The sequence below is a fragment of the Malurus melanocephalus genome, unplaced genomic scaffold (genome assembly GCF_030028575.1).
Source record: "Malurus melanocephalus ecotype Western Australia unplaced genomic scaffold, MMel_1.1 scaffold_55, whole genome shotgun sequence".
NCBI classification, from domain to species: domain Eukaryota; kingdom Metazoa; phylum Chordata; class Aves; order Passeriformes; family Maluridae; genus Malurus; species Malurus melanocephalus.
The window spans coordinates 342,434-354,947 of NW_026623287.1; the positions used below are offsets into that span (position 1 = coordinate 342,434).

The following is a 12,514-nucleotide window of genomic DNA, read 5'->3' on the forward strand; positions in this document are numbered from 1 at the left end:
AAATTACAGAATTACAAGTACTAGGATAAATCATACTGGTGAATTTAACCAGGGTAGGAAATCTTGTATCTTTTATTGCTTTTTCTTTAGCATCAGTTTTAACAGCCTCTACAGGTGCTATAGGTGGAAATGGAAAGATTATTTTTTTGAAACAACTCTTCCAGCTGTTTAGAAAACTGTGTTTTTTATTTCTTTTCTCACCTGACATCAGTGAGTCCAGAGACTAGATTTGAATTTTATGTTTTACCTGTGCCTCCTGAAAGCTCCAAAGGATTGCCCTGGCTTTGTCCCTAACTTTGTTAACTCAGTAGCTTTGCTTTAGATAGGTAACCATAACTTAACTGATTTGTATGCACCATATGCAGTCTCAGCTCACTTCAAAGTGTAATCAAGTCATGAACTAATTACAATACCATATTCCCAAAGAATGTAAATTTAATTTCCCTTCAAACAGAATGGGAATGTATTAAGCAATTCCTTTATATGAGAGCTGTGGCATTCAACAACATAATGCTGATGCTTCAAACAGAAGTGAAGTTCTTAACTTTTGTGGACCTTGTGACCTTTTTCCCCTATGCATCTTCCCTTTTTATTCTTGCATCTTGAGTTAATTTACTGACTGGATAACAACATTAAAATATTCAAGTGTAAATTAAAATGTAACTGTTGGGCTTCAGATTGGAGATCACTCTGTCTTATTGTATGTGACTTGCTTCTTTATAGCTTTTTCAGAATTGTGCTTCCTAAGGCATTTGGATCAGAAGGAAATTGTGTTTTGAATTGAAGGCTCATAAGGTTCAGACTCTCACCAGAAGATTTCTTTAATACATCGAAAAGTGGATGTGCAGAAAGTTCCCTACAGGTTCTTAGCATCACTGTGCCAGGGAGTCCACATAAACTCAGTTATATAAGAACGAGTGAAGTGAAGTTGTTCATAAAACATTTTATTACCTTCAGTCTTTGCAGCAACTTCAGAGTTTAGATAATAAACCTTCATAGAAGTTACTAGTCTCTACCCTTTCTCAGAACAATGATTCACACAGAGTCAAACCACTTATTTCTCTTAATTTTCAAGGCGGAAGAAACATGTTAGGGTTGACTTTGATCCGTGCCTGGGTAGTCGGATTTCCAAAATGCAGTCCTGTTGSTCTTCTGAGATGAGACTGACAAAGCACAGGACTGTATGTATTAAACACAAGTAGTATTTTAAAATTAAATGTGGGTCAGCTTCCAATGAAGTATGTAATTGTTAAATGCTAAAGGAAAGAGCTTAGAATATCTTAGTTTATATTTTAAAGTGTTCCTTTTAGATGWTAATTCATTAATACCAGCAGTTTATTTTTATTCATATGACTTTTCATATGTAAGTAGTTGAAGCTGCATTATTTTAATCCTTTCTTTGGTTAGGAAGAAAAAAGCCTGCAGGTGGAAATCAGAATGACATACATATTGCTTCTTTCCCAAAAGGCACGGTATCTCTCCTATTGATATGCAAAATATTAAGGCAGAAAATAAACCCCATTGCTTTACGTGTCAAAATACTGTGAAAAATATATGCTTGGGTGATGCATGAAAAAAAAAAGTGGGTCCACTTCAAACTAAGCACACTTGTAGTGGAATTTGTCATGAGTCTGTCCTAGGTCTTTGGGGCTCTGTGGACTCTGTAAATTTGGTTCCATTGTACTGTGGGTGTTTAGATGTAACTTGATCCTTAGCTGTAGCTAYAGGGATAGCACTGTGGAGAGCCAGCCACATGGGGCTTAGCCTTTGCCTCAGTTTGGAGAAATGCTTCCTTAATCTTGCAGCGTTGTTTAAAGTGGTTTTAAGGCTACTGAGTAACTGAGCAGTGAAGTGTTGTAGTAGTACATGGTGCCAAAGTTATGGATGCAGTGGTGTGTCTGTTAAACAGCTGTGAGCTTGCTGTGACATTCTTCAAGTGCCAGGCACAGTCCAGCTGCATTCTGGAAGTGCTRTAGTGTTGCTGTTGCAGCCAAAAAACAACCCTCAGAACCCTAAACAAACTCCACAAAAACATCAAAGCGAGTTAAGTTAGATTCGGCACGTGGTGATTGACGCTGTGCTCCTGGGACTGTGTGTGGCTCCTTCAATGGCTCTGGCACACACACCTGGTTGGAGGGCATGCAGACAAGCTCAGGTCTGCCTGCAATTCATCTGAGTAGATTTTTCTTGGGAGATCAGATGTCTCAGTGCCCAGTAGAGCTTCAGCAACCCACTGTCAATGGCACTTTCTCTGCATCTCCTTTTTTGTTTTTTTTTTTTTCACAGCATTTGTCTTCAAGGGACACTGAGGCAGTGAAGAATTGAGTCTTTGCTGAAATTGCTGGCATGATGATAACTAGGTTATCTAGAAGCTAAGGTTTCTAGATGCATGGAATTTGAAAAGACCAGTGTTTTGTGGCTACTGGGTTGTGATTACAGATGTCAAAAAACTTCCTTCATCATATGCTGAAATCATATCACTGAAAGTTTCTTGTGTCTTTACCACAAAGTTCAAGTTAATGCTGTCTGATTAAAATTCTAGTCCAATTTGTGTGCGTTTGACTTTTTCTTTCCTTTGATTGCTTTATTCATCTTTGCATATCTCTGTAATAGCTCTGAGTCTCTAGAGAATCTTCCATTGGATATGGAGGCTGATGGGACTGCAGCATCTTGTGGCTGAAGGTGGAGATTCAGCTCTTGTGTTCTCTKCTGGCCATGGATCAGAGAATGCAGCCCTGAGTGAAAGGACAGTGCAAGCTGAAGCTACAGTTGGGGACTACAGAGAATGAGTCATCATTGGGCATTGTGTTTGATGCTTGAGAGTTCTGTTTGGGCTTTTCTGTGTGGGAGAATGCAGGCAAAGTCATACTCTGAGCTAATCAGGTGCATGATGAATCTGCTGCGTTGGTGCTGTGCCTGAGCCATGCTAACTTACYCTGCAGCTGCAAGATGAGTGTCCTGGAGCTGGCTTGTGGAGTGTGGGACTGCTGGGCTGCACCTGTGTGCTCAGACATGCCCAAAGAAACTGTGACACAGTTTTCCCGTGTGTAAAGAGGGAACAGTAGAGCTGCTGCCTGTCCCAAAAATGCTCTTGGCAAACCAGTGAGGAAAGTGTCACCCGGCAGTGAGTTCTCACAAACCCTTTGAAAATAACAGGAGGGCCTTTGTTAYCAGGTTGACTGCGAAGAATCTCATTAGCTGTGTTCTTCTCCCTTGCTAGTAGCTTCTAGAAAAGTTGTTACCAGCCTCAGTTCACTGTGATCGGAAGCTGMTTTAAATAATGTGAGATAAAATTAAACATTTATTCTTAAATGATAAAGCCCCCCAAAATATCTTCTTTCTGTGGAGAAGGTTCTCTGTCTTCTGGTTTGGTTGTTTTTTTTCCCTCTTACAAAAAGTGATAAAAGAAAGCAGAGTTTTGGCAAATAGTGCTGATTGAGCAGTCTGATGTGTGCTTCATATGGAAACCTGGACCTGAAGAGACCAGTAGTTGTTTCAATTTCTGTGGTAGGAACATTGCTCACAGAAGGATGTTGAGGCTGATGTGTAGAGTTCAAGAGGTTCTTAAGCAGATGCTGGATGCTCTRAACTAAAACATTTCTGATTTTAAGGTGGGCTTCATTTATATTGCAGCTGGCAGTGGAAGCAGTGGACTGGGAATAGTTCAAATCAGTGAGTGTGCTGGAGATTGTGCCCTTCCCCTCCCAGTTTCTGGGGAAGCAGGAACTGTAGCTGCTTTGTTCTACTCCAGCTTGTTGGAGCCTGAAGGTGTTTCGCGAGGAGTAAGCTGTGAGTAGCTGATGTGGTTGTGGAGCAGACATAAAAGCCTGAGGATTAAGAGTGGAACTGAAGGAGGATTAGGGCTGAGACTTTKCAGGGTGGATAAACACTCCCAGACAGGTGACTGCTGCTGGAAGAGGTGTTCTCTGCTTCCAGCTCCCACTCCCCGTGCTTGCCTTGTGTTGGATCTTGTGCCTGACTGTCCCTTTGCCTTGCTGGGTCAGTTTGCTCAGCCCTCGAGTGAGGAGGCTGCTGAGCTGGTGCGGGTGGAAGGAGTGAGTGGGAAACTCTTTGGAAGCGGTTTAACATTAGGTTGGCTGTGCCTTCTTGTGAAGCTTTGCCCCTGAGGAAAAGCTCTTTGTTCCCTGCCTGGCTCCCTGGACATCTGCCCCTGGCTTCTGTAAGCACCACTGTGCGCTGGCAGACCCTCTTCTCAAAGCCAACTATCTCCACTGAGGTTATTATCTCTTAAGAGCCATAAATGAGCTCTTAGTTATTTGACTTACATTCAGGGAAAAAAATTAACTAATTTATTYTATAAAATATGTAGTACTTGCAATATGACACGTAAATGTGGCTGTTGAAATCCTAACCTTTGCATTTCTAAGTTTGATTTATTTTTTTTGTTTCCCCTCTCCACGTACAACCTTAATACTTTACTAATAAACTGCATAAAAAGTATTACTCTAATACATTCAAATGCATATTTCTTGGACATAAAACTACCGTTCAGTGAAATGCCAAGTACCACTTCTCCCAGGTAACTAACATCCTGCAAATCCAATATTTGTGCTCCTGAACACATGAAAAATTACCTAATGTGTGCATTTAGGTATATTACTTTTTTTTTGGAATGTAAATCTGTAAGACTTTTCCTACACTATTTTTTCAACCTTACAACTTTTTTTAAAAAAAAACAGATTATGAAAATATTTATCATAAGGAATATGTTTGTCCAAAGMCTGTATTGCCTTAGTAGCTGTGTGACCTTGTTATATCTGAATGACTTAAATATTTTTGTGGCAGTGTTGTGTATTGCCTGACTAATTTGTAGGAGAAAAAAGATCATCTTGCTGCTTTTAGCAAAAAATTCAATAGAATGGGAGAGTAAGATCTAATATTAAGGCTTTTTTTTTTCTTTCTTAAGAACATACTCTGCAGYAAATGTACCAGCACATTTTTGAGAATTGCCATGCTTTCAGCTATTCTGYATGTGTCTTAAACGAATGAACTTTCTCTTTTTTCATATTCGAAGTTTCATGTTTACTTAGTAAGCAAAACAGGGCTTTAAAATCTTAGKCTGTGGTGGCTGTAACAATGCTTGGCTTAATGTAGAGTAATTGTGTGCATGGAAAAGATTTTAATCTTGTAATACAGCAAGTTGCAGCAGTGGCTGTTGCTGACCAAATCTTACAAGAATTTGGGGAACATCTCGGTTGCCATTCATGCTCATGTGAGCTGTTKCCCCTCTCACTCATGGTCACATAACTGGCCCTTGGACAATCAGGATTTACTTGCGTACTTTTTCATGTTAATTTTGTGTGTCATGTTTTAAACYGTATTTTAAATAAATTTGGCAGCCCACATGCGAAGAGGAGTGTACAGCGAGGGCTCTGCAATTTTTAAAACACAAATGTGGCTTCTTTTTAATGGTGCCTGGGAGTGAGGAGTCTTGCCTGGCTTGCCAGTAGGACTGATACTAATGCYGTGGGAAGAGTGAGGGTGGGTGCATGGCCATCACTTGTGCACCCCGAGGCTGTTTAGGGTGCTCATTCCTGGCGCCAGCAGTGTGCTAGCTGGAGGGAGGAGAGGGCAAAATGTCTTTTGTGGGGAAGGGGTTGCTGGAAGCAAAGTGAATTAAGAGGGCTGTAAAAAATTGATAAAGATAGATAGGACTGTCSGTTTTTATATTCTGCCACATAACATGGGTTTAAATGAATTTTCCTATAATTTGTCTTCAAATACCGACATTTAACTCTTAGGCTGTATAAATGAACTGGCTTTTGCTAGAGTAAAATTCATGCCCTGCGTCCAGGCTAATATGTTCACCTACTATAAACATTACTGCCTATGGTTACAACTGGAATAAAAAATTCCTTTTATATACATCATAGCTGGCAGAGACTCCTGAGACCACCACAAATCACTTCAGCCTTTTGGTGCTCTCTGACGAAATGAACTGAAATGTAAAACAGCTCCGGCTTCAGGCAGGCTGGCTCTGGAAAGCAATTAGCTTGTTAAGACCATTGTTTGTACCCTCCCATATTTCCAGGTGCTGAGCAAAGGTGTTATGAGAGCTCTCCTGATTGATTTCAACATTGGGGTTTTATTAACCTTCCGTTCCTTTCTAAAATGTTTTGCTTATTCTCTSGGTAGCCTTTTATTTAATGGAAAGAAAACCAACCAAACAACAACAAAAATGAAGCCCTGGCAAGGCCACCCCTCCTGCAAAAGAATAAGAAGAAACGGAGGGGAAGGCAACAAAACTGAACAAAAAAAAAACCCCTTAGGGTCATAACAGGGAATAACAAAGCAGTGAGTTATTTATGCAGCCATGATTGGCAAAAGTGATTGCAACATGAATTTGCCCAGAAGCAATGATTAGATCATAAAAATGTTAAGGAAATCTGTAACTCAACACCGTTTTATAGATTGAAGAAGTTTTTGTTCCCTACCTTAATTGCAGTGACTTGTTATTAAAGTGTTTATTCAGAGTAATCTCTTTGGACAGCGAGCCCTTATCCCATCTGCATGCATAGTTAAAAGTGAGGGGGGAGAGAGGGGAGCATAAATGGTTTACCATGCTACATGAGCAAGGGAGGGAATTACACAATGACAGGTGAAGAGCAGATTTATCTCCTGTTGGAATTTCAATGCTGCAAGCAAGGCAGGACACTGTTRCTAATATCCTTACAAACACCACAGTTGCTGCTTCTCCAGATCACTGTCCAAAAAATATTGCTGGTCTGTAAAAGGCCTGTAGCGCTGCATCTGTGGCTGTGGGGTTTTGAGCCATTGGTGCTCAAGCAAAGAGATTGGATTTGGGTATGTGGGCTTGTGAATCGATGTCTGTGCTTAAAAATGGACTATTTGCTTACTTGGCTGGCTATTTATTTATTTATAAATAAACATTGGTAATGGCTGGCTTTACTGAATACGAATCAGAGGGTTGTAGCTGTTCCAGCTGAAGCAATGTCATCACCTGYCTCCTGCTGCTGTCCCTTTTCCAATGAGAAAAGAATTTGGTGCAATTCTTCTTTTTCCACTCCGAGTAGAAAGAAGGTTTTACTTTAACATTCATCTCTAGGCAGATTTATCATCATTAGGCACTACTGAAACACACAGTATCTGTTTTTAAATTGAACTGTTATGGATCTAAATCAGATTTACACAGAGTAAGTTGGTATATATTTGGCTGTAACTGTTTGCWAAAGAGTGTTTTTCCCTTAACTTCTGATGTCTCACCTCTGCAGCAGCAGTACAGGGAATGCCAAGAACTTTTGAGCCTTTATCAGAAGTACCTGGCTGAGCAGCAAGAAAAACTATCACACTCCCTTTCTGAACTCAATGCTGCCAAGGAAAAGGAGCAGAAGGTAAGCTCTTTTTTGCCTTGCATTTTCCCTTTTTTAAAAAAATATATTACTTGAAATACTTTTTCGTTACTGTAGGTGTATTGTCTTGCATCATAAAGTGTTGAATACTGTTTTGTGATTGGTTTTCCATGAATCCTTCCCTTAATWCATGGATTGCAGGAAAACAAGCCACCCCCCACAAGTTGTAGGCCAATAAAATGGGTGAAGTTGATTGACCGTGTTGTAATGGAGTAGGAATCATGAGGACCCACACCTTTGCCAAGGAAAAAGTTAAGATGCTCTTCTGTTTTCTGTTCTGTTATTTAAGCAGGAAAATAATTGCAGTCACTGTAGATATAGCCTTTCACATTTTCACTGTGGCTTTTGATGATTGAAAAGGGCATTACAGATGATGTATTTGGTCAATAAGAGCTTTCTCAAGTCTGTAAAGCTGCTCATCTGATTTGAGCTATTTATGGAAGACCTATAGTTCTATATGCAGTTAAAACCAGAAAATGTTGACAAGGGATACATGTTACATTAAGTGCTAAAGTGTTTCTCAGATGTAGGTGCCCAAAGCCTTGAGAACGTGGTTGTTTGGGATTTTTTTCTGGTAGCTAGGTACTCTRGGTACTCAGTTTGCATCCCTGCTGATGGCAGGTCATACCCTGGAAGGGAACACTGCACTGGAAATGCTGTACATGACGTTCTTGCTTGGTGTTGTCTGGTAGCTGCTTCCATCTGCATATCCCCAGAATCCATCCTACCTAAGACCATGCCTTTTTGTAGAGGTTATGTCCTTTATTCCCTCTTCTGCTGGAGTGTGAAAGGCTTATTTGTGACAGGGTTGGAAGTAAAGTCATCAGCACAGAGTATCCGAAGTGAGGCCTGATTCTGGCATCTCAGTGGTTCCCTGCTGTGAGAATTATACAGGCAGATCCTGCTTCTTAGGAGACTTGAGACTATGCAGGAAGGAGTCTTAATTCTCTTCAGGAAGCCGGTAGCAATACTCTGACTTCGTTTGTGTTAGAAAACTTTTTTTTTTATCTTGATGATGTATTTATTTATTAATTTTTTTAAACCTTTTTTTTTGGCTCAACACTGGTGGACATTGAGGTGTTTGTCAGGCTTTTAACCTTTTATAAACATTTAATTTCCATTCTTTTGTGTTTACATCTGCCATCCATTCTGTCATGGCATTGAATTCAAAACAGGCATCTTCCTCTCCCAGAATGGATGATGTCTGTTGTGGCTTTTATGGTATGCTGATTGCTGGGGATCTCTGAGGAAAACAGTCCAGAGGAGGCCATGTAGTCAAACAGCACTGAGGCAGATGTGATTTGAGTGATGCCAGTTTTTCTTTCAGGTTTTGCCCTGAGTGTTTGATCTCTAGCCTTTCAACTTCAAGCACATCTGTCCTGTACTAGGTTATGCCCTCAGTATTGAGGGATCTTTTGTCATCACAACTGCAGGAATGAGGTATGGTGCAGATAATAGGAAACCTTCAGCCCACTAACTGTCAAATCAGTTCAACAATCCGCGTTCGTCGTTTCTTGTTCTTCTGTCTTCCTAATCACTCTATCAGTGAATACACAGAGACTTTAAAGTTGTTTTCTGGTTTCATGAGCAAAGTTCTATCAAGCTCGTCTTTGATTCCATTATTTCTTTTCTYTCTACTTGCAGGTACTTTTGTCCACAAATATAAATTCCTCGATATTATATCGAGGTTTGCCTTGACATTTCATTTGTGGTTACATACTCTACAGCTCCAGCCTAGCAGGTCTGAAATTACCCGAGTCCTCTTGTTGTGTGCAAAGCTTTGTAGGCATAGATAAAAACCTGTCAAAACGTGCTTCAGCTAGTTTTTCTTATAGCGTGCAAATTGTTTTCTGATGTTTCTAGCTTTCCTCTTCAATTTTCTCATTCTTTGCATTTGGCTTTATGAATTGTTACCATTTTCCTCCCAAACWAGCACTTTGTGCTGCTTCTCCTCACAGCTTCAGAAACTGGAAAGTGCTGCCTCACTCTGTGCGTTCTTTCTCTAACATGCTCCGTCATGGGGGTGGCTTTTGAAGTCCAGGAAGGGTCAGTGGGTTGCTTTTTGATGGACTTACATGTCATTTTCATATATTTTACTATTTGAACTGTGAGCTCTTAGTGTCCTGTCTATTTGAGTGTTGTCCTAGCAGAGTATTTCAGGCCTTTTTAAGCTTTGTTCTGTCTGCTTCGATAGGGACTACCCCTGGGGAACACAGCAGAGAGGGATTTTTGAGAGGAAATAGTTGGAAGAGGACAGACCCAGAATACTTTTCTCCTATGTGGAGTGCTGCCCATGCCAGGTTGTTCTGCCCCACTGAAGCCTTTGTGCTCTCCCTTTCTGTTTAAAGATGGATAGAATTTTTGACAAAAGCCATCTTATTGAAATACTAGGRTAATGAAAGTGTTCCGGAGTTTTGTTTGAATCCAGATCCATTTGAAATATTTTCCTTACTGCTTGTTTTTGTCTGGGTTAAGGAAATCCTGAATATGTCTGAGTTTAAATCAAGATAACTAGCTTGCTGCATGGTTTTTCCTTTGTAATTGTCTAGGAGACATAGTCAGTGTTTCCTATTTCAGGACACTGCTGATCGTACTGGGGTATCTGTGTTTCAGTGTTCGACATTGTTCTGATTTTCCCATGTCTTGCTGAAACACTGGACTGCACAGTTGTACTCTGTAATGAAGCACTTCCTTGTAGGGCCTGTTCTGAGCTGTTCTTTCTTGTTTCTGTTCATTTTCCCCTCTTTTTCTTGTTKGTTTGGGGTAATTTCTAGTGCTACACCTATATTGTAATACCTTCTGCTTCAGCTTTTCACTTGCTTGTCTCCCTCATTCTTACSGTACCAATGCTGATCATGAGCTGTCACTTTTCCCTGGGCTTAGACACGTATTTGGAGACATCTCCTTTCAGTGTTTAAATGTCRGGTTTTCTGTTAGAATAAGACAACAGGTCAAGAGAACTGCAGTGTTGCCAAACATCGATGGCATTGTTGTAAAAAGAGGTGGAGGATGTAAACAACTGCAGTACCTGTGTGCTTGTGGCTGAAATGCAGCTCTGGTTTGTAGCTGTACTGAACTAATGCAGATGCTTTGGTGTTAACTTTTATTTTTGTTCTGTTTTAGTATCAGCTAACGATAGCAGTAACTCTGAAACCATGTTTTCCTCTTAGCTAATACTGCATCTTTACAATGAAAGCCAGCCTCAAAATGTAAAGAAGCATCCTAGTAGTAGTGAAATAAAATTGCTGGGAAGATGSTGGTAAGATGATTTAAGTCAGAACTCTCATGGAGTCAATAATCAGTAACTGGAACATGGAAGTTCCTTTTTTTGTGAGATAAAGTTAATTCCATTTGAAAAGATACTTAAGGTGACATGAATTGAATTATTCAAACTGGCCTTCTCAGCATTAACTCTAGGTTAATATCTCATGATGCCTCTGGTTTCATTATAGGAGTTTTAAGTACATAACTTTTTATAATAAATTCAATACCTAGAAGCTGAACTGAAATTGGTTTACCTTCTACCAACCCATAAAAAGAAGCATTAATTGTAAAGTGAATATTAAAGTGGTCACTAAAGTTGACTCAGATTCAGAGAGATAGCACTAGGGTAAAGGAAGAGTTCTACTAAAAATAGACTTCTGCCTTGCTGTTMATAGAAAATATCACTCATATTAAAATGTAGTTAAACCTTTTCTATCAAAAATTATTTTTGATATATTCTCTGCAGCTCCCAAATGTCCAATCTTTGCCATTTTCCAAAGGTTTACACAGACATGTAAAGAAAATTGCCCTTGTTCTAGGTAATCATGTCTGACCTAGTTTATACACTCTCTACTTCACTGCCATCTCAAACAGTGGCAAGAATCCAGTTTGCTTTGGCAAGTTYTGGCTGATGAATCCATAGATGTTCTGCAGTGTAGGGTAGGACTTGAGGCATTAAAGTTGGACAGGCAGCTGAGTTTCTGAACTGGGGTTCTTGAGCTTTATCACCTTAAAGAAAGAAAATACCTGTGGYCTTGGCACTGCTTAATAATGTTAATCCTTGAATTTACAAGTATAGCTGGCTGCATTTGTTTCTTATTTGTGGAAGATTACCAACACATCTGCTAATTCCCTTGACTCACAAAGATTCTTGTGTTGTGTATGTAAGGCTTCAGTTCTTCCCTGTGTAGAAGAAGCAGTGGTAGGGAGTGAGATTATAGACTGAAAGGAATATCAAGAACTAATTTTCAATGGTGCATCAACTCCCCTCTTCCTTTCTGCTGTGATGTCTGCCCCTCTTTGGGGTCAGCTAGTGGCCCTCATCAGGAATGAGGTACTAAGCACCATGCAGGCATCTTGGAASACAAGGTCTGCTTTGGGCATTCATGAAATCATAACAAAATTGACTTTTGGAAAGGCTTTTTTTGAAAACTTTTTTTGTGTAATGTTGCTATGTCTCTTGAATCACTTCTTAAAAATTGTTGAATGCAATTGTATCATTTCACAGCAAAGTCTGAAAAACACTTTCTTCTGCAAGAATGSGAATGCCTTGCTTTCTTTTCATGTGAGCAACTAAGATTCTTGTCTGTTTTTTTTTGCCTTAATAAGGGAGATTCCATACTAAAGCTACAAATATTAATTACTTTTTAATTTTTTTTTCTTTGCAAAAGATATCAAAACATGCCAATCCTCAGAAGCCTCTCCATTGTGATTGTCCCCAAACTTTCCAAGTTCCTTTTTTTTTTTTCAACATAAGCACATTCACCTTTAAGCACATTCTTAGCTTGCTTAAAGAAAAAAATATCCCACATATGCAAAGGATTTTGAATGCTGTAAGGTAAACCTGCATGATAGAATTGACTTTGTCTGTTTACCCAGCTGTATGGGGACAATGGATGAGCCCATCTGAAAGATACTTGAAAACTGGGATAATAAATAAAGAACTAATTTGACTAGGGACTCAAGGGTATTGGAATAATTTTGCAAGGCCAGACAGAGACAGTTTTAGCATGAGTAACTGTCAGGAATAGCCTTGCCTTACCTGTGTTACTTTCTGCAAATCCTCTGATCTCTCTCTATGCCTTTCTTATCTGTAAAAATGAGATAATGTTTTTATCCTCATTCTTTCTGTTTTTTTT

At 39.6% G+C, this 12,514-nt stretch overlaps 1 protein-coding gene across 2 annotated transcripts in view; it reads left to right on the plus strand.

The window, feature by feature from the left end:
- The window catches only part of KIAA1328 (KIAA1328 ortholog), a 170,531-nt gene that overhangs the window by 61,600 nt on the left and 96,417 nt on the right, over positions 1–12,514 (plus strand). For both annotated transcript variants that reach the window (XM_057365599.1, XM_057365598.1), the window contains one exon: positions 7,246–7,373. In XM_057365599.1, the coding sequence (XP_057221582.1) occupies positions 7,246–7,373 (128 nt within the window). The remainder of the gene's footprint in view (positions 1–7,245; positions 7,374–12,514) is intronic.